General features: G+C 32.5%; 2 protein-coding genes across 3 annotated transcripts; one reads left to right on the top strand and one right to left on the bottom strand.

Annotated features, from left to right (window-relative positions):
* On the bottom strand, positions 1-19782 carry LOC105328280 (T-complex protein 1 subunit alpha). 2 transcript variants are annotated; one of them, XM_066076951.1, is made up of 12 exons: positions 19695-19782; positions 5978-6063; positions 5741-5869; positions 4370-4467; positions 2312-2422; positions 1982-2163; positions 1750-1876; positions 1462-1637; positions 1140-1263; positions 820-1012; positions 519-682; positions 1-327 (listed from the first exon to the last, which is right to left on the bottom strand). In XM_066076951.1, the coding sequence occupies exons 1-12, from the start codon at positions 19765-19767 to the stop codon at positions 120-122; spliced, it is 1671 nt and encodes a 556-aa protein (XP_065933023.1). In that variant the 5' UTR covers positions 19768-19782; the 3' UTR covers positions 1-119. The 2 variants fall into 2 exon arrangements, with proteins under 2 accessions (XP_065933023.1, XP_034303596.2); XM_034447705.2 differs by lacking the exon at positions 19695-19782 and adding an exon at positions 6725-6882.
* LOC136272583 (uncharacterized) lies at positions 11953-13874 on the top strand (the record flags this gene model as incomplete). Its single annotated transcript, XM_066074329.1, has 1 exon — positions 11953-13874. A coding segment is annotated over one exon (636 nt), but the record flags the coding sequence as incomplete, so codon positions are not given.
* Positions 19783-21918: the final 2136 nt, after the last annotated feature.

Raw genomic sequence — 21918 nt, 5'->3', positions numbered from 1 at the left:
TTTAGGAATAAGTTACTTTATTTTCATTATCAAGCACAATCATAGCAAAATGAAGGGTATAGATTTTCTATTGTTCATCAGTTCATGGATTTATATACAGATAAGGTTTGTTCATGGATTTACAGCTCGCCAGCATTGAGAGCGTCCTGGTAGGTTTTGCCCCGCCCCCTTTCCTGGTCCACAAGCTTGATCATGTCATCAATTCTCAGAATGGTGATGGCAGCCTCGGTGGCAAACTTGAGGGACTTGATTTTGGACATTGCGGGCTCCAATACTCCTGCCTTTTTGTTGTCTCTTACTGTGCCTTGATACAAGTCCAGGCCAACCCTACACAGATCAAAATAAAGTTTACAATCTGCAAAGTCTTTTAAAATTTTTGTTTCCAAAATATTGTTGTAATGTTTCTATACATTCCAAACATTGCAATTACTCTTCATGTAAATATTTTGCATGTTAACCTTTAAAATCTGGTTCTATAAATGCTTAAAATTTACATTTGTTCTGACAGAAAACCTTACCATCTAAGGTCCTTGTGCTCTTGCTTGGTTTGAGACATGTTATGGTAGGCCCTTAATTTGGCAACAAGGTCTGTAGCATCCTGGGCTGCATTTATTCCTAGCTGTTTAGGGATTACTAACAGAGATCTTGCAAATTCAGCAATAGCTAGCTGTTCCCTTGAACCCTGTCAACAAGCCAAAGGCATTGGTTAGATACAAGTTGTATAAATTTGTTTTGAAGAACCCTCTCATTTAAAATACAGAGTTTTTTCTTCTCTCAAATCGATTAAAAATTAAACAGCACTTCACATGTAAATCTTACCAAAGAGGTGGCAAAGTTTTCTAGATAAATCGACAGGGCTGCTTCTACTGCTCCACCCCCAGGGACGACAGACTTGGACTCGAGGACTCTCTTCACAACACACAGGGCATCATGGACAGAGCGCTCCATCTCGTCACACATAAAATCATTAGCTCCTCTCAAGATAATAGAAGCTGCTGTTCTAGCCTTTGGTCTGAAAAGTCAAATACATTAATGTTTAAATATATGTTCCTGAACAAATTCAACTTTATTGAAAGCTGAAAGCTTAGTTATTTCTTCAAAAGCAAGATTTTCTTCAGTGATGTAGAGTTTGCTCCTACCCTTTCACAAGAATGAGTTCATCATCACAAATACGTTCTTGAACAACTTCCTCTGCATTTCCTAACATGGAGGCATCAAAAGACTCCTCTCCTTCCAGATTAGCCAAGGTCATTACTAACTGACCTGAAAGATAGAATCATACAAATTGCTCAAGTGAAACAAATTCCTACAAACTACAGTATGTCTATATCATACACATACAGTCTGAGGTGGTACAATGATTTTATGTATGCAATATGCATTGTTTCTTTAATATCCTTGTCCAATATATATTCTTGTACTTGTTTTTAATTTATTGGATAAAACCAAGTATTTTTATACCTCCTGTAGCTTTGGCGATCCTCTTGAGGTCCACCTTCTTACAGCGCCTGACAGCGAGGGCCCCAGCCTCCACAAAATACTTCAGACACAAGTCATCAATTCCTCCGGTAGTCAGAATTACATTGGCTCCAGCTCCTAAAATCTTTTCTATCCTTTCCTTTGTAATGTCATACTCTCTGGAAGAAAAAGTTATTGAGACATTATCTTTTGATGTAGATTTAAAAAAAAATTCTCCCATTAAGTTACAGATACATGTGAGCTTTATGAATGTCAGTATATATTTTTTACCTTTGTCGTACACCATCTAATTGTTCAGGACTATCTATTAAAACTTGAACACCCATTTTCATCTTTGTCTTCTGTAAACTAAAGTCTAAGCAAGCTATCTTTGCCCCTACTACTTTTTTGGTCATAGCTACAATAAAAACAAAATAAATAAAATTGAAGTCTTACAAATCAAGTTGTAATCATACAGGTTTGTTCAGTACTATGTCTGTTTTAACGAACAGAAGAATTTTACCTTGAGAGGCTACAGTACAGTTGAGGGCATATCCATGAACCATGGTGCTTTCTTTAGAACTTTTCCCATGAGCCTTTAGAACATTGATGGCTTTGATTGGGTATTTGTAACCTCCTTTACCATCAGAGGTCTTGATTGCATTGGCAGCTTCCACAACCATATTAGAAAAGAAATCAGATTCACTGGAAGCTATGTTAAGGAAAGTATTGTTTGCTGAAACACTAGAAGAAATTATAACGAATATCATTTAATCAGTATTTAGCATTTATTTCAGCATCTCGAAACTCCCTGCCTAACAATGTCAGTGCCTTGGTTGAAAAGAAAGGATACGATCCTATGATTTTACTAGACATGCTCGTCTTGGCAACGTTTATGATGCATTCCTTTCCTAATTCCTCAACATTGATGGTCAAATGCTCTTGAATGTATTTGCAAGCTTCCCTGAAAATAACAGTCATGTATTACTTGAAAACATATTGCTCCTCACATGTCTGCCTTATAATGAAATGTACCTCTTCTGCCATTGTATCAGGAAAATTCACAGCATTTGCTAAACGTTTCAACAAGTGGACTTGGAAAAGAATCCTGATTTTTCTTTTTCCCATGCGTATAACTGTTAAATGCTATAAAGCAGCACAGCAAATAAATGGGAGATGGTCAGGCATTGGTTTGATTATTAGTGTCATATAAATGTTGGGTTTGCCAGGACTTATTGATCGTTATATCCAGTATATTAGTTGACACCATTCTGAATGATGTAATGAATAGCAAAAATGTAACAAGAAAATTTTCACAGCAATTGTCTTGATAGTGACAAGTGCCCTGGCACAATCTTGCCATATTGCTGTTTCCCATGCGTATAACTGTTACACACACACATATAGGTATGCACAGCAAATAAATGGGAGAGTATGTATTATAGAAGTGATATCTTTAAAATGTCTGTTATGCATCTCGTATATAAAACTTTGTATTGTGTATAAGAGGAGAAGCAAATAAATGGGAGAGAATTATGGCAGAGAAACTTTCAATAATTCTCATCCTCATCTCTCATATTATATTTAGAAAATAAATGATAAATGGCTGAACATCTATTTCATTGAATAAATACGCTTGAGTATAGGTTTTTTAAATATCAGACAAAGATTTATGTCAAAAAACAAAATTAACCAGACTTATTGAAAACATTTATGGGATAATATATTTTATTTGCTAAATCATCAAACTGAAGAATCTCAAGTCATAGCCAATTGTGCCACACACCAATTTCATATGAAATGAGCATTCCTAACTATTAATTTCACATGAAATTTATGAAAACTTCCTGTACTTGATTTTGACAACGTATCACTTTCACTTAAATGTTAACCACTCAACAAAAATTCTAAGAGTTCACCCTGATAAAAAGAATAATTTTAAAATTACGAAATTGGTATTTTTGTGCGCATGCCTAATATGATTGGCATTTTTTTGTTATTGATATTATTCTTTGGTTATAGTTAAAAAAGAAAACCACTTAACGTGACCAAAATTATCACCAAACACAGCCTGCTTTGTTTCTTCAGCAAATTTCACTCACTTTAAACTTTCTATTTATTTTGTCCTCGACGATGTTTTCAATATTAAGCAATCTGAAGGAAACCTTACTTTGATATAATTTTTCTATCTGACAAGTGTTACATCACAACTATACAAAAGCTTTCAGTGAAATTCAACCAAACTGGAAGTGTTTGTGATATTTAGCAAAGGTCAAGGTCTTGGGTTGCAACCAGAGGTCAAGGTAAATGCATTGTTCTTAACAATTTGAAAGTAAAGTGAAAATCAGTCACACCGACGGCAAGAAAAATACATGTGTTTATTTTATATAGGAAATACATTATACTGGGTGAACAAATATAAGTTTTGTTGAGTGTATTTCATGCACAAATATCTCTAACATGATATGTATATTAAACAAAATTGCCTGTGTATACAAAACATACTAAAATCTTAAATAAAAAATATTCAATCAGAACAAGGTTTTTTAAAAGCATTTTGAATGTAACAAGAAAAATTTCACAGCATTTGTCTTGATATTGACAAGTGCCCTGGCACAATCTTGCCATGTTGCTGTTTCCCATGCGTATAACTGTTACACACACACACATAGGTATGCACAGCAAATAAATGGGAGAGTATTACAGAATAGATACCGCTAAGAATTATCCTTTATCTAGTATTATGTATCAGGTGACTATCAAATAAGTTTCAATAAAAACCACCCAAAAAATTGAAACGCAAAACATAAGTTTAAAGATGAATTAAAGAAGTAATGGCATAAAATAGGATTGTTTCTACAGTCTTGATTTTCATGCTATGTAGGTAATTGCCTTTTCTTTTATTGCTTACTTGCATGCCAGTCTGTATCCACTAATAATGGAGGTGGGGTGGATCCTACATTTCACCAACTCATCTGCATTCTTTAGAAGTTCAGCAGCAATGATCACCTGTATTAAAAAATTAAATTGAACAATAACATGCTGCACTTCTATCATTAATCAGAGCAGTTACTTTATATACCGTAATCCGCTGAATATAATACGCACTTTTTTCCAAGCATTTTTTACCGTGAGAAAGGGGTGCGTATTATACATCCCTATAGGATTTGGACATATTTTTTCCCTAGCTGAAGCACGGGGTATCATACTGCCGTATTACCTATGCTGTTCACAGACAGGACCGCTTCCCGCTATACATCGTAACATTCCTTCATTATCACATATATATTACTATGTAACCCTTAGGAAATCATTGTTATACTACCTAGTAGCATGTAATTAAAGAAAATGTACACTTTAAGTCTGTTAATAAATAAACTGTTTCAAAATGGCCTTTAAAAATTAATTTGAACTGCCTATTCTTTATCTCCGTGTACGCCGACATTACAGCTGTTATTAATAGAATGCGGACTTCGATGGCCACGTGCTATTTGTAGACGATCTTTGAAAACAGCTTAAACATCAGTTGGCTCATTTTTAACCATTTTCAAGTAATTTTAATTAATTTATTGCAAATAATTATGAATAAAAATAATTCTATAACCTTTTCCGTTAATTGAAGCCATTGAAACAGTTGTGGTCCCCCACCGCTAACACTTGACACCTTGGGTATTCCAGACACCCCCTTAGGCTATGTGTACTACACACAACACAACTATTTGTGCATAAATTTTATTAAGTCCCAGGCCTCTAATTGATCACTTTGATCGGAGTCATTTAAGAATTTAATTAGGTCCGTTATCTCCATACCTGTACATCGTCTGTTTTTCACTTCACAGGGATTGTAATGACTAAACAATTATATCACGCTTGTTAAAAGTAGTTGATTTTTTTTACGGTAGAATATTTAATACAAGGCCTATTTAAAACATTGATTATGAATTAAAGATATTACCGCGATGTATTAGTTACAATAAATCCGTATCTAAGAAAATATTGTGTTTTTCTTTTTTCCGGTAGCGTATTCCCGCGATGAAGTTGAGCGTGCATACAAAGTATAACTGCTTTGTTGATACTCAGGATTACTGTTTGGTCAATTTTTTTGATGTGTATTATACATCCCAACAAGCTTTTTTTCACCATTTTCAGGCCCAAAGTGGGGGGTGCGTATTGTACACTACTGCGTATTATATTCACCGGATTACGGTAAGCTTGGTGGAAAGTTATCTGTATTTGGGCTGAAGCACAACAAGAAATTACTGGGACAACATTTAGATCTTACAACAGATGTGGTTCCATCGCCGACTTCTTGGTCCTGAAGTTCTGCTAGTTCTACAAGGACCTTTGCTGCTGGGTGTTCAACTTCCAAAAGCTTTAGGATTGTTGCGCCATCATTGGTGATTGTTACATCCTTTAAATGTAATGTCACTGGTTAGTCAACTATTTAAATCATTATTTTAGTATCCAATCATTGTAAAATTAATTATAACTGTAAGCTTCACCATGATTCAATACTTACTCCAATGTCATCGACCAACATTTTATCGAGACCAACTGGTCCAAGACTGCTTTTGACAATGTTTGCAATGGAACTAGCTGCAAGAACTGCAATGAGAAAGTAATAAATGAGTCTTTATAAATATACTGAATAAACTCATTTCATGAAGTTAAATAAAAAAATAATTTTTAAATCACACATTGTCAAATCTGAAACAATACATCAAGCAATATTGATATAAAACAATCCATTAATTAAAAGCTATTAACTCTAAAAAGGAATATTGTTTAATTATATACAAATGATGAAAACCATTTATAGAGGGAGAGTTTATTCTTGTTTACTACTTTACTGAACATATATCAAAATTATTAAATTGGGAAGATACATATTTCAGGCATTCATATATTATGATAATATTATTACAATATTAATAATAAATTCAATACTTTTCACCCCCCCCCCTTTTTTTTTATAAAACAAAATATTTGTCAATGAGTTTTACTTATTTACATCTGCATTCGATTTGATGCCTTTTTAGAAAAACCAACTAAATCAGAATCAATCATAAAATTCGTTTAGATTTTAATTTCAATTCCCAACCCCTTCATACTAGTCCAAACATGTGGAACATTCTCGTAGCCATGTGCTTTCCATGAGAACTACATAAACAATAACAGTATAGCCTCACAGTGTGAATACACGAAATAAAGAAAACAAAACAATGTTGTAGAAACTTTCAGTCGATATTTTCGACAAGAAACAAACCATTTTGTGTCCTCACAGACTGTCCCGTCGTTCTGTCTCCTCCTACAGTGAGAGTCGGTGAGGTGTCCGCCATGATGATTCCTGTTTTGTGAAGAGGTTCGCTAACTGTTCGTGCCTCTCTTATTTCGGTTCACTTCCGGTCGGACTCGCAGTGATTGTCTGTACAACGGAATGGAACACCCACTATTCTTTATTTTTTTTATCAAAGATAATATCGACTGATTCTTATGAAAAATTTGCAGTAAATGGGTATTTGTTACACGTCTTTTGATTAAATATTTATCATAATGATCAAAATTTTGTCAACGATGAAAATAAAATTTTAAATGCGGCAAATATTTTAATATTTAAAAATTATTCTCATTATTGAAATTTCACAGAAGACGCAAAAAATGAAAAACATGAATACAATATATTCAGAACTTTTTTTATTTCTTCAAATAAGATACGATAGTCGCAACATTTGATATGAATTTAATTTTGAATTCAAGTAAGAAAGCCAGATGAAGGAAAGCAAATAGTTCATGAGTCAATAGAAAGAAAATAAAATACCTAACAGCATAATTACATTGAAACCTTTTTAATTACGAACTCGGATATCATATAGCAAATTCACAAATGTAGCGAAGTTTTAATACATTTCCGATAATTAAAGAGCATGCAGACACCCACATTGCTCAAATCATACTAACGAATCCGCAACAATACGGTTCAACGTGTACATGTATATACTGAATTACGGGTATAGTATAAATGTAGATTCCCATTACTTGAGTTACTTTAAAATTTCGCTATAACCAAATTTACTATATATGGATGCTGATCAATACAAGTGTAAGGCACGTCAAACTCACAAAAATGGGTTAAACATAGTTTCACATTGATAATCCTTAAGGATGACGTTTACTCAGAATGAAAAAAAATTCCACTGATGATAATGAAAAACCAACTATTGTGTGTTATAGACCTTACATGGAAGTGTTATTCCTCACTTTCAAAAAAGTAGGTCAATGACCTACTTTTTGAGTTAATGGCCATTTAATATTTTTTGAAAATTGAAGAAAAATCAATAAAAATTGTACACTATGATTGAAATTTTCTTAATTATGAAAATAATACAAATTGCTTAACTCTTTCAGAAATGAAATACAGTTTATGAATGGCAGTGACATCAAATAGATACAAAGCTTGAAGTTTTCATTCACAATTTTTAAAGATATTCTAGTCCGAATTTCCTCTATCAGTTTTAAAATTACTGCCCTTTTTTGATTCAATATAACCAAAAACTGAATGATGATATTGCTAAAACATTTATAGTATTAAACTAAGTATATTGACCTTTTTCTGCTGGCACAAAATTTACATGAGGTCAATGATCAAAATTTTGAGATATTTTGTCTTTTATCATTTTTAAGCATTTTTCAATATTTTTGAAGTGTGTGCCAAACAATTATCTAAACGAAAAAGCAAGATAAAACCAACAGAAAATATGCAAAATAATGTTGACTTACAAATAAAATCTTAACTTTAAATATTATAGTACTATCAAAAATATTTCAGTGAAAAACAAAATCTGAAAAATTTAGTCGGAATTTCCTCTGTTTTACTAAAAGTCAAACTTTGTCAGAGCCTAATTCCATAACTAAGTAAAAATATCGATTGTTATGTCAATTATAATTAATTTCATAAATACTTTTTGTATTTAAAACAAATTTTACTCATGAAATTGAACTTTTTAACAATCCGGATTTGAGAACTCAAACCCTGAGTAAACAACTAACGATTCAAATTTCAGCCAAATGAATCTAATTTTCCTTGATAAAATAAGCTGACGTCTTACAAACGATAGCTATGCGTTTGGTTTCGTCTGATTCAAACGTCAAATCATAACGACGTCGTTTACTTCTTCTTTGACTAAAAACAGATCTGCCTAACGAAAATGGTATATCTGAAATAGACAGGTACGTCTGATTTTATCCGCTTCAAAAATTAAAGGGTCGTGGTCACGATTTTGGTCAAATTCTATTTTTCTGTTTTTATTATTTAAAATGCTTTAGGAATTCATTTCTAATAATCAAATGAAATTTAAGAGTCAATTGCAGAGTTATAAGCAAGATACATGGCTCAAAATTCTTTGTTATGTAAACAATGCTCGTGCCCTGTTTTTGTTTACATAGGTTCAATATACATGTAAAAAATCTTTTTCAAGCTGATTTGTCGACCCCCCCCCCCTATTTTAAGCATAAATAAACAGTTTCGAACGTTTAACACATTCATTTGAAGTCAAAAATTGGAATTTCACTTCAACATTCAAAATGTAAACAAAAGCTTTGTTTACATAGCAAAGAATTGTAAGCTCTGTAACTCGCTCATTACTCAACGAATGACACTCAAATATTAGTTGCCTATCAAAAAGCCTTACTGAAGCATTGTGAACATTAAAGGGACTTGGACACGATTTTAGATCAAAAATTTTATTTCTATTTTTTATGTATAAAATGATTTACTTGTGCATTTTAAATGATTGACCAAAATATTGAATGTTCAAGTCAAGTTACAAGCGAGATACAGAGGTAAGAATTGATTGTTATGTAAACAAAGCTCGAGTCTTATAGTTGTTTACAAAATATGTAATGTAGAGAATTACCATTTCTTAGACAAAATGACATGTAAAAAACAATTTAAACTTATTCAATATCTTCATAAATACTATTATCAACAGAAGAAAGATACATTTGATTGAAACTTACACCAATACAACACATATGTAAAAAATGACAATATTTGAGATTTGTTTACAAAACAAAGAATAATGAACTCTGTATCTTGCTTGTAACTTGATATTTTACTTTCAAATTTTGACATAGCATTATAAACTTCTATATTAATCAATATAAACATTGAAAATGAAAAAATAAAATATGAAAATTTTAAGTCAAATCGTGTCCAAGTCCCTTTAAAGTCGGAAGAATTATTTTTGACCAAAATCGTGACCATGCCCCTTTAAGTCTTCCAGGCTCCATCCCGTCACTATTTGACAATCCTATTCGTCTTTATTTCCTATACACTGGCTGAAGGTCCCGTTTCCATGTATTTTTTTCGATATTCATAATAAAAATAGAAACACACAACAGAAATCACTTTACGAAAAAAAAATTTCATTTTTTTCTAGTTTTTTCCGTGTAAAAAGAGGGAAAACGGCAAAAAGAAAAGCTTGGACTTTTCCCCCTTATCTAAGATGTTAACTGTTAAGCTCTTTACTGATTAGTTTTTGCATGTATTTATAATTATAATATCATAATAAAAAAATTAAGGAAACGGAACTTGGAAAAGAGTGTTTTATATTTTTTGATATATACATAATTCACTTAATCTGTATAAACTCATGTAAAGTCTTTTAAATAACGTCTGTATGACATAAGATAATGACGTCGATCCAAACAAACTTTCACTTTCAACGTCATGCTGAGTTATGATCAAACGTACGTTGCTGTTCGAAATTCTACTGTTCATTAAAAAATTACGATATAATGCACATTGTCACCTGACGTTATGTATTTTTTCATTTTTTCTTAACTTTTATATATATATATATATATATATATATATATATATATATATATATATATATATATATATATATATATATATATATATATATATATATATATAAAAATATATATATATATATATATATATATATATATATATATATATATATATATATATATATATATATATATCACAAAAGTATTTTCTCAGTGTCCGGTAAAAAAAAAAGAAAAGAAAAAAAAGGAGTTAGTGTTGCTTTTTTTTCTTTTATATATATATATATATATATATATATATATATATATATATATATATATATATATATATATATATATATATATATATATATATATATACACACACACACACATGTATATATATACACTCTAATTAAGTAACTTATTAGGTACTATTGAGGGTATATATTTTTATTTCGAGAAAAATATATAACGTCAGGTGCCTGTGGCAATGCAGTCTATCTGTTCACAGAAATATCTACGGAAGACTTGTTAATAAAAAGTTGTGGACGATATTGATTTTAACCATTTTTATTTTTGTTCGTCACACGACTGATTAGAACAGGTGCCCGTGGACATCGATAATGGCGTGAAAGTTATTTCATAAATTTAGGTCGGGATTTGATACTGAACCTGTTGGCACTACCAATTCTGAACTCGTCGACCAGTAATACAGTAATTAGTATTTACTTATTACCAAGACATTCTTTGATAGATTCTGTTTTAACTGAATAAAATCAATAACCAAACTGCACAAATGATAATTGTCGGAAAAAAAACCCCACACAACATGCATTTTGTTGGGTTTTTGTAGCAATGGTTGTAACCGACCGTAATGTCCTTGGAACAAGCAGGGGATGATTCTTTAGTTTTAATTAATTGATTAACATCTTAATTTCTCTAGTATAATTATCCATTATCGTTGGAAGCAACAGTGTCCACGTTTTTGTTGAAGTGTGTAAAACAACAGATTTTTGATAAGTATGTGATGTAAAAAGAAGAGCCAGTATATATGCCCTGCCACATCGCCAAACATGGTCAATTGGTGCAGTTGACTTATCATTTTATTTAAAAGGTTTACATCTGGTAAGACAGTTCCCATCTCATATGAACAAAAATTGGCATTTTTATGAAACACATATGTTTAACTTCATATACTTGGTGGACGTAGCTATTGTATTATATTATGTAAAGTAAGACTTTTCCATTTTATGTCCTTGTACAACACCATCCACACTTTTTGATATTACACGTTTTAGGTTTTTTGTTTTTATTAAAACATATACTCTTACCATTTTACAACAATTAGTTTGTATTTATTATATTAAATGTACATTGTAATTGATAGAGCATTAGTGTATTTATACTAACTTTTATTCGCAGCGACTTTATTTCCCCGTTTACTGGAGATACTGGTTCGCAGCGCTTAAGTTTGCGACCAAGTATACTATAGATGTATATAATCTGGGAAATAGTTTATCATAAAAATTTGATGACTATTTCGCAGCGAGAAATATTCGCGACGACGATGTTCTCGCGAACCTCGCGAAATTTTCTCACACGCAAATAAAAATAAGATTACATTATTTCAGTTTAATGCTAATTCAAACGATTTCTTAGTTATTACATCCATGCCTGCTTAGTTTGTAAAAACACTTTAATTTCTCTTTCAGCAATCAAGCCTTCAGCAAGTTCGAGCTGAAAATGATGGAACTGGAAGTTCTAAAGAATGAGGCCAACAAACATGTCGGTCGCCTGAACTCACTAAAAATGCGCTACATGGACTGGTTTTTGCGGAGCCAGCAGTCGTTTTTAGACTCAATGAAGTTGATTCACATTTTGGGAGGTGATTTGTTACCACGTGAAATAAACACAATCCGGAACTACAAGAGGGTCATGAGATTTTCCGGTCAGTTACCAAGCAACAGGACGCCGCGAGACGGCAGTCAAGGAAAAATGTTTGGATTTCTGATGTTCTGGGAAGAGCTGCTTATGTTGAAACGTGATAATGACGCTCTGTACAAGAAAATATGCGATTTCTGCAGTAGTATTCGTCGGTTGAGAGAACCAATGTTGAAAGACGAAATCGACCGCTTGCATCAAAGACTGAACCTTTTACTCTCTGAGGACTTTGATTTCACCTCTCTATCCAACGATCGTCATAACCTGTTTACGTACCGCGTGGCGTTACATGATCACAGGTACCATGGACTCGTTTCCTACATCCCCTATCTGCTGAGCATTGCCAACAAACTGTGTTATTGGACTTCTAAACTCCACATAGAGTTCGTATAACTCAACAACTCTATGTTACTGCGCCTTTCTGATCAAACAGTAGCCCCCCCCCCCCCCCCTCCTTTTCCCCCCTAAAAAATAAAAACCCATCGTGTCTGTAGACACAATGACTTGTCTTTCAATTATTGTTATTGCCAACCTTTATTTTTACGGGCCGCCGGAAGGCGGTCCGTTATTTGATACACATTTAAATATTGTTACTGCGTTTCTGCGGGATAGTTCTTTTTTAATAGAATTAATACTATGCTTATTTTTATGAATTAAACGTAAATTTGCATGTACAAATATGTTTTATGCCTTTTAGAAAATATCACATATTTTTTGTTTTACTCGTAAATGAAAAGTAGGCCATACTTAGTAGATTGTCGTATTTGACGCGTTTTTATCGAGACTATAATCTATTCGGAAAATTTCGGAGTTCTTCATTCTTTTCAAAACAATGCATCAGGATCGGTATGCGGGACATACTAAAGACTTGAAATACGAAAGACCTGAATGTCATTAAATTTTATATAAATGATACATTTGAATTTCAATGTGCCGTGTCAAATAAAATGACTATATAATGCATTAAGTTTTCATTCAATACAATGCAACAAAAAAAAAATGGTTTGAAATACATAATCTCCAAGAGAAAAATGATAAGTTGAACTTTTTATTAGAGTAATGTAAAAATCAATGTGTTCTCCATTACTTCATACTATGGCAATGATCATACAATTTCCGTTAGAAATGCTTACAGTAACGAAATCGATTCTTTATGATAATAGTAAAATGTTAAACTTCAAAACAAGTTGCTGAAAGTATATTAAAATTTACCATACAAATTAGTACAACCAACTCTTATTTTCTTCTTTGTGGTGTGTTTTTATGTAAACAACCAATGATTTATACAACAATTATATTTTTTGCGGCCCATTTGACGCTTGCGTCAATATGATTTCTTGTTACATTTGAGACTCAATTCTGAATGCACCTCTATATATATGCTGGAACAGACTTGCTCAAGTCTCTTCGTGCGTCAGTTAATTTCAATTTTGCTCTCATTATTCTATTTGGATGATGTCAAACATACATTGCCAATATTTTTGTAGGTATTTATATTTTTCAAACAAGCATAAAAAATTGATAAAAAGTATAATATAACAGCAACGGCATGTAGACTTAAGCAAGTCGAACACAGAAAAAAACATACCTTTTTCAACGTGATATTTGTTTTGTATGCTTACATGTCGATGTTATAAATTAATCAAATAAAATGGAAAAATTGAAATATCTTCCAGCAATGCAGTAATTTTTTTATATTCAAAACAGGAAGAGATATCCACTTAGAAAAAAAATCCGGGGCAAACGACATCATATTAATGCCTCGTCGATATTGAGGGATTGTAACATAAATAGTTCGTCTTCCAGTTATTCGATAAGGAAAATGTGCATGTTGGGTTTTGATGATTGGGATTCCAAGAATCTGGTTACATGTATTACGTATCATAGTAAACCCATGATCGTATATATAACTTATAATAGGAAAAAGGAGAAAGGCTTTTTGAAGAAAAAGATACACAAGCGTTAAACTTCCTTGTCCGTGTTCTTCTAAGCCCATTGTTCAATTTCATATTTTATGGACCACTGCCAAGCCTCACCTCTACAATGTTCGATAACTCTTACGAAAAATAAATACAGGTAGCGTCATATATGTTGGAAAATACGCAATTAAAATGTTCTAAAGGTTTGTGTGCCTATTTTTCACAATATAACTCAACATCGATATTAATTTACAGACAATGTATAAAACATAAAGCTACCATGAATAATGAAAGGGGTTAGAATCATCTATATGTATACACAATTTCAAGATTTCTCACAAATATCCACTTTTTATATTTTTCCATTCTTACAAATCAGCTATGCATACGTGCCAAGGCTTTGTATAACGTCTGGTACAATAGTTGGCTTTCTTTTCATTTATATTTTACGTACGAAGAACATACATAACGAAAGTATGAAACTTATTGGGCTTCCCCCATATGTACAGGCATCAAGGAATCTCAGACTAGTTTTGACATCCAGTATCTGGAAGGCTCAAAGAGCATTATCTTGTTCACTCAGAGTAGCAGTTTAAATCTCTATTTCTTCAGCCTTGACACTCTAAGTAAGGTGGGTACAAAATATTAATACCAATTCAAAGATTTGCTTATGTTTTGAAAATTATTGGCAACTACTAGTATTTAAATTCTTTCAAATACCCTGTAGGTGGTAACGCAAGTCTCTTTATTCATTCTGTGCAGATTCATGTACCACCTTGTCAATATTGTGAGAAACTGACCTTGAAAATTTTCCTTGACCTTTACACCTTGACTTTGGAATGTCTATATTAAGACTGGGCATTTTTTTTAGCATCATAACTGATGAAATAACAAGGTTACTCTTCCTTTTTGAGAATAAAATAAACGATCATAATTATGATTTTTGTATTTATACAATGGTTCCTTCATTTCAACATGACAGAGTAATCAATATTAAAAATCTGAAGACAATACAAATGTACAAACCAAGAAAATGTTCATAAAGCTGTGAATGTGTTGCACAAAAATTGTACTTCTACACCAACTCATAATTTAAGGAACATACAAAATATAATAATTCTTTCATTCATGTGAAAACCTGCACATCAGAGAAAACAAAACATAGGTAATCATAGATTACTAAGCTCACCGAGACGGAGCATCACCCTTATGAGACATCACCTTTATAAGACCACCTTTATCATTTTATATGAAAATCATACTTTATGATCTTGGATATTCATGGATTCTGTTTTGACAAAATATCGTATATCATCTGATAAATTTTTTTATGATAATCATATGTTCATATGTTAATCAATACAATGATATAAAATGAAATATTGCATCATGTCATATTTATAATATATATCATATAATACAATAAAATACCGTAATAAACAATAATGAGATATGATATTGTAACGTATGATATGACATTGTATTGTGTTATACCTTATTGTATTTGATCACATAATACAATATCATAAAATATAATACAATATAGTATTATATTACAATATCATATTACATAATACAACATAACATTGAAACATGATATTATATTGTATAATATAGTATGATATTGTATTAAATGACACTGAAACTTATTTGATACATTATATGATATTATATCATATAATACAATATAATTTGATTCCAACATTGTATCTTATCAAATGATACAATATTATGTGATAAAGTAAAATATTATAAAATACATTATTATATTATACATATTGTATCATATGACACAATAATATATATTACAATATCATATAATACAATTTCATGTGATATGATAATATATCATATAAACCAATATCATATCATACAATATCGTATGATACAATATTATATAATATTACAATATCATATTATACAATTTCATGTGATATAATTCTATATTACTGAAACCAATATCATATTATACAATATTGTATGATACAATATTATAGAATATACAATATTGTATCATAGGATACAATATAATATTTTGCAATATCTTATGTAATTGTATCATGTGATAAAATAATAAATTAAAAATACAATATAATATTATACAATATTGTATCATAATATACAATACTATACATAACAATATCATGATACAATATCATATAAAATATAAAAAAAATTGATACAATATCATATCTTATCATATAACTTTTTATAATATAACATAAGATATCATATTGCATCATATCAAACAATATTGTTTCATATCATACAATATTATATCATAGGAATCATGTTATATCATTTATCAACAAACACATCTATCTATCGAGCTGGTTTGAGTGAGGTAGGAGATTTCTTTAGCATCTTTGATAATGGAGATCAGGCTCTGCATCTGAAGCAACCTCTGCATTTAATTTATAATAAAGTTAAATCAACTATGCAAGCTATCATCTATAAAACATGTGACCTGTTCCAAAAAACTAAACCTCATCCAGCATCCGAAACCTATGGATGGCTCAGATTCAGCATTCAAGCCCATCAGGTGCATTGGTATCATAAGACGCATCATCCATGCAAGTTTGGTGAAGTTTGGACCAGTAATAACTAAGATATCATCATCAGAGGGCACTAGCAATTAAAACCTTAACTTCCTCCAGCATCCGCAACCTATGGCTCAGATTCAGCATCCATGCCTGTCAGGTGCATCTGTATCATAAGACACACCATCCATTAAAGTTTGGTGAAGTTAGGACCTGTAATAACTAAGATTTATTTTTTAGCATCCTTGATAATGGAGATCAAGCTCTGCATCTGAAGCTACCTCTGCGATTCATTCATATTACAGTTAAATCAACTATGCAAGTTTGAAATAGTACTATCATCTATTAAACATGTGACCTGTTCCTAAAAACTTAACTTTATCCAGCATCCGAAACCAGACTCAGCATTCAAGCCTGTCAGGTGCATCAGTATCATAAGACACACCATCCATGGAAGTCTGGTGAAGTAAGGACAAGTAATAACTAAGATATCATCATCAGAGGGCACCTGTTTCAAAAACTTTATTTAACCAGCTCTTAAAACCTTAACCTCCTCCAGCATCCGAAACCTACTGCTCAGATTCAGCATTCAAGCTTGTCAGGTGCATCAGTATCATAAGACGCACCATCCATACAAGTTTGGTGAAGTTAGGACCAGTAGTAACTAAGATATAATCATCAGAGGGCACCTGCAACAAAAACTTTAACCAGCTCTAAAAACCTTAACCTCTTCCAGCATCCGAAACCTATTGCTCAGATTCAGCATTCAAGCTTGTCAGGTGCATCAGTATCATAAGACGCATCATCCATACAAGTTTGGTGAAGTTAGGACCAGTAGTAACTTAGATATTGCTATCAATGGGCACCCGCAACAAAAACTTTAACCTGCTCCAAAAACCTTAACCTCCTCCAGCATCCGAAACCTATAGCTCAGATTCAGCACTCAAGCCTGTCTGGTGCATCAGTATCATAAGGCACACCATCCATGCAAGTTTGGTGAAGTACGGACCAGCAGTAACTAAGATATTGCTATCAAAGGGCACCTGCAACAAAAACTTTAACCTGGTCCAACAACCTTAACCTCCTCCAGCATCTGAAATTTAGGACCCAGATTCAGCATCCAAGTCTTTCAAGTCCATAAGTAGGTCCAGATGCATCATCCATGCAAGTTTGGTGAAGATAGGACAAATAATAGCTTAGATACAGGACCTGCAACAAAAACTTTAACCAGGTCCGGACGCCGACGCCGACGCCACCGCCGACGCCGACGCCGAGGGTATAGCATAAGCTCTCCTTGACTTCGTCTCGGTGAGCTAAAAAGCAATGAAAGGTTTTCACCAGCTGTACAGTAACATTAATTTACATTATATTCGTAACATGATTTTAATAACACAGCAAGTTTATTTCATGAATGATGATTTTGATCTAGAATTTCTTAAATAAAACATTATGGCAGGCTACGACTAAAATCTATGTCACATGAGTTATGCAAGTTCCTCATGAATAGTGGATGAAAGTTTTCTCTGTATTCATAATAAAATTTGTATATATAAACTGAAACAACAATCAAACATCACATTCATGCTTGACTCAACAAATTGTACCATTAAAATATATTAAAACCTCTTGTTATATTTTTGTGTTTGTTCTGGAAACAAGTACTATGCACCAGGGGATTTTCATCCTCCTTTGTACACTACTATTTGCATCTGCAGTTTTGAGAGGCGTATAACAGATTATTGACCTAGTCCTACAAGGTCTCTACATATTCTGAGAGCTGGTCCTGTGGTGTTAGAGGAGCCACCTCATTGTCCTGTGACAAGCCCAGTCCAGAATCTGCTCCCTGATTCTGGAGGGACATGCCACCACTAAACAACATTGTCTCTGAGTTCATTTGGTTAGCGTCATGCACTCCCGGATGAGATTGATTGGATATGACATGATGAGGTGACATTTGAGGTTGACGTGGGGATGGATTAAGCTGCTGATGAGGAGATGCGATTGGTTGAGGGGACCGGACAGTTTGTGGTAATGATGTGGGTGACCTCACTTGCTGCATGAGCTGCTGGGGGGATGGGTTCTGATTGGCTGACATTTGGGGACTCACAGGTTTTCCGCCAGAAAACTGTTGTCTAATTTGGACTTGCTGCTGATGAACTTGATGAATCATTTGTTGGTTATGCTGCGGATTAAACTGTTGTTGCATGTGTTGTGTTCCATCCCCCTGGAATGATCCTTGTGACTGTTGGGGATAGGACATCCGTTGTCGTTGTTGAAATGAAGGTTGTGGAGCTTGAAACTGTCCCATTTGATTTGTTTGTGGTTGTTGCACATTATGCTGTTGGGGAACAGAGTTTTGCTGCATCCTTAGTCTCTGTTGCTGTTGCTGATATTGCCACATTTGCTGCTGTTGAGTGGTGGGCTGCCCTGTTGTTATTAACTCTAGAAAGGAATATTGTTTAATAATATACAAATGATGAAAACCATTTATAGGCGGAGAGTTTATTCTTGTTTTCTACTTCACTGAACATTTATTAAAATTATTAAATTGGGAAGATACATATTTCAGGCATTCATATATTAGGATAATATTATTACAATTAATAATAATTTCATTACTTTTCACCCCCCCCCCCCTCATCTTTTTTTATAAAACCAAATATTTGTCAATGAGTTTTACTTATTTACATCTGAATTCAATTTGATGCCTTTTTAGAAAAACCAACTTAATCAGAATCAATCATAAAATTCGTTTAGATTTTAATTTCAATTCTAAACCCCTTCATACTAGTCCAAACATGTGGAACATTCTCGTAGCCATGTGCTTTCCATGAGTAATCTCAGCGAGATTCGTCGAGACTGAAAAAATTTTGAAGAGACGTCCGTCAAAAATTTTTCAGTCTCGACGAATCTCGCTGAGATTATCCATGAGAACTACATAAACAATAACAGTATAGCCTCACAGCGTGAACACACGAAATAAAGAAAACAAAACAATGTTGTAGAAACTTTCAGTCGATATTTTCGACAAGAAACAAACCATTTTGTGTCCTCACAGACTGTCCCGTCGTTCTGTCTCCTCCTACGGTAAGAGTCGGTGAGGTGTCCGCCATGATGATTCCTGTTTTGTGAAGAGGTTCGTTGACTGTTCGTGCCTCTCTTATTTCGGTTCACTTCCGGTCGGACTCGGTGGGAATAGAACTCCCACTGCTCTTTATTTTTTATCAAAGATAATATCGACTGATTCTTATGAAAAAATTGCAGTAAATGGGTATTTTTTACACGTCTTTTGATTAAATATTTATCATAATGATCAAAATTTTGTCAACGATGAAAAAAAAACTTTAAAATGCGGCAACTATTTTAAATATTTGAAAATTATTATCATTATTGAAATTTCACAGAAGACGCAAAAAATGAAAAACATGAATACAATATATTCAGAATTTTTTTTTTATTTTTTCAAATAAGATACGATAGTCGCCGCAACATTTGATATGAATTTAATTTTGAATTCAAGTAAGAAAGCCATATGAAGGAAAGCAAATAGTTCATGAGTCAATAGAAAGAAAATAAAATACCTAACAGCATAATTACATTGAAACCGGTTTAGTACGAACTCGGATATCATATAGCAAATTCACAAATGTAGCGAAGTTGTAATACATATCCGATAATTAAAGAGCATGCAGACACCCACATTGCTCAAATCATACTAACGAATCCGCAACAATACGGTTCAACGTGTACATGTATATACTGAATTACGGGTATAGTATAAATGTAGACTCCCATTACTTGAGTTACTGTAAAATTTCGCTATAACCAAATTTACTATAAATGGATGCTGATCAATAAAAGTGTAAGGCACGTCATCCTCACAAAAATATGTTAAACATAGTTTCACATTGATAATGAAGGTTTTTGGCTTTAAACTATAGTTTTTGGACCGTAAACAATAGTTAGCGACAAAACTATACTCAACAAGTCTACATAATAATTAGCGTTACCTGATAAATATAGTTTCACAATTTGCGAAACTATGATTAATAACTCTTAACTATTGTTAACGAATGTAAATAATAGTTTACATATGTGAATCTATATTTATCAGCAAAATCTATTGTTTATACATGTAACTTTTTTGAAGAAAAAAACCAGAGAGATAAACTTAGATCACCCAAGAACTAGAAACCATATTATAAACAAAATTACAATTAGTCGAAGCCATATCCATATGGTTTCATATTTTTATATAGCTAATGATACGATACCGAATGTATTAGAAATAAACTAACTGAAAAACATCGCCAACTTGCCATCCATTTAATTTTAATTTTGATTGGCAATAAAATGCAAGTGACACCGTCATTTTGCTACAGGCAAAATTATCAACGTCATATCATAGTTGAAAATTGGTCGTAATGGCAGTAACGTCACGTAAACGTCTGATTGATGTTTATATATCTCCTTCCCTAACTGTTCAAATTTCAGCCAACTGAAGCAAAATTGAAGTAAATGATTTAATCTAACCAAATGAATCTAATTTTCCTTGACAAAATAAGCTGACGTCTTACAAACGTTAGCTATGCGTTTGATTTCGTCTGATTCAAACGTCAAATCATAACGACGTCGTTTACTTTTTCTTTGACTAAAAACAGATCTGCTTAACGAAAATAGTATATCTGAAATAGATAGGTACGTCTGATTGTATCCGCTTCAAAAATTAAAGGGGCGTGGTCACGATTTTGGTCAAATTCTATTTTTCTGTTTTTATTATTTACAATGCTTTAGGAATTCATTTCTAATAATCAAATGAAATTTAAGAGTCAATTGCAGAGTTATAAGCAAGATACATGGCTCAAAATTCTTTGTTATGTAAACAATGATCGTGCCCTGTTTTTGTATACATAGGTTCAATATACATGTAAAAAATCTTTTTCAAGCTGATTTGTCGACCCCCCCCCCCCCTATTTTAAGCATAAATAAACAGTTTCGAACATTTAACACATTCATTTGAAGTCAAAAATTGGAATTTCACTTCAACATTCAAAATGTAAACAAATGCTTTGTTTACATAGCAAAGAATTGTAAGCTCTGTAACTCGCTCATTACTCAACGAATGACACTCAAATATTAGTTGCCTATCAAAAAGCCTTACTGAAGCATTGTGAACATTAAAGTCGGAAGAATTATTTTTGACCAAAATCGTGACCATGCCCCTTTAAGTCTTCCAGGCTCCATCCCGTCACTATTTGACAATC

This window comes from Magallana gigas, chromosome 2 (assembly GCF_963853765.1).
Source record: "Magallana gigas chromosome 2, xbMagGiga1.1, whole genome shotgun sequence".
In the NCBI taxonomy this organism is placed as follows: domain Eukaryota; kingdom Metazoa; phylum Mollusca; class Bivalvia; order Ostreida; family Ostreidae; genus Magallana; species Magallana gigas.
This window is presented reverse-complemented; position numbering and strand designations above follow the sequence as displayed.

Coding starts and splice junctions, on each gene's coding strand:
- LOC105328280 (XM_066076951.1), bottom strand. CDS start 19,767: ATGGCGGACACCTCACCGACTCTTACCGTAGGAGGAGACAGAACGACG. Junction 1,638..1,749: donor TTAGATGGTGTACGACAAAG/GTAAAAAATATA, acceptor TTTTTCTTCCAG/AGAGTATGACATTACAAAGG. Junction 1,264..1,461: donor GATCGCCAAAGCTACAGGAG/GTATAAAAATAC, acceptor TCTATCTTTCAG/GTCAGTTAGTAATGACCTTG.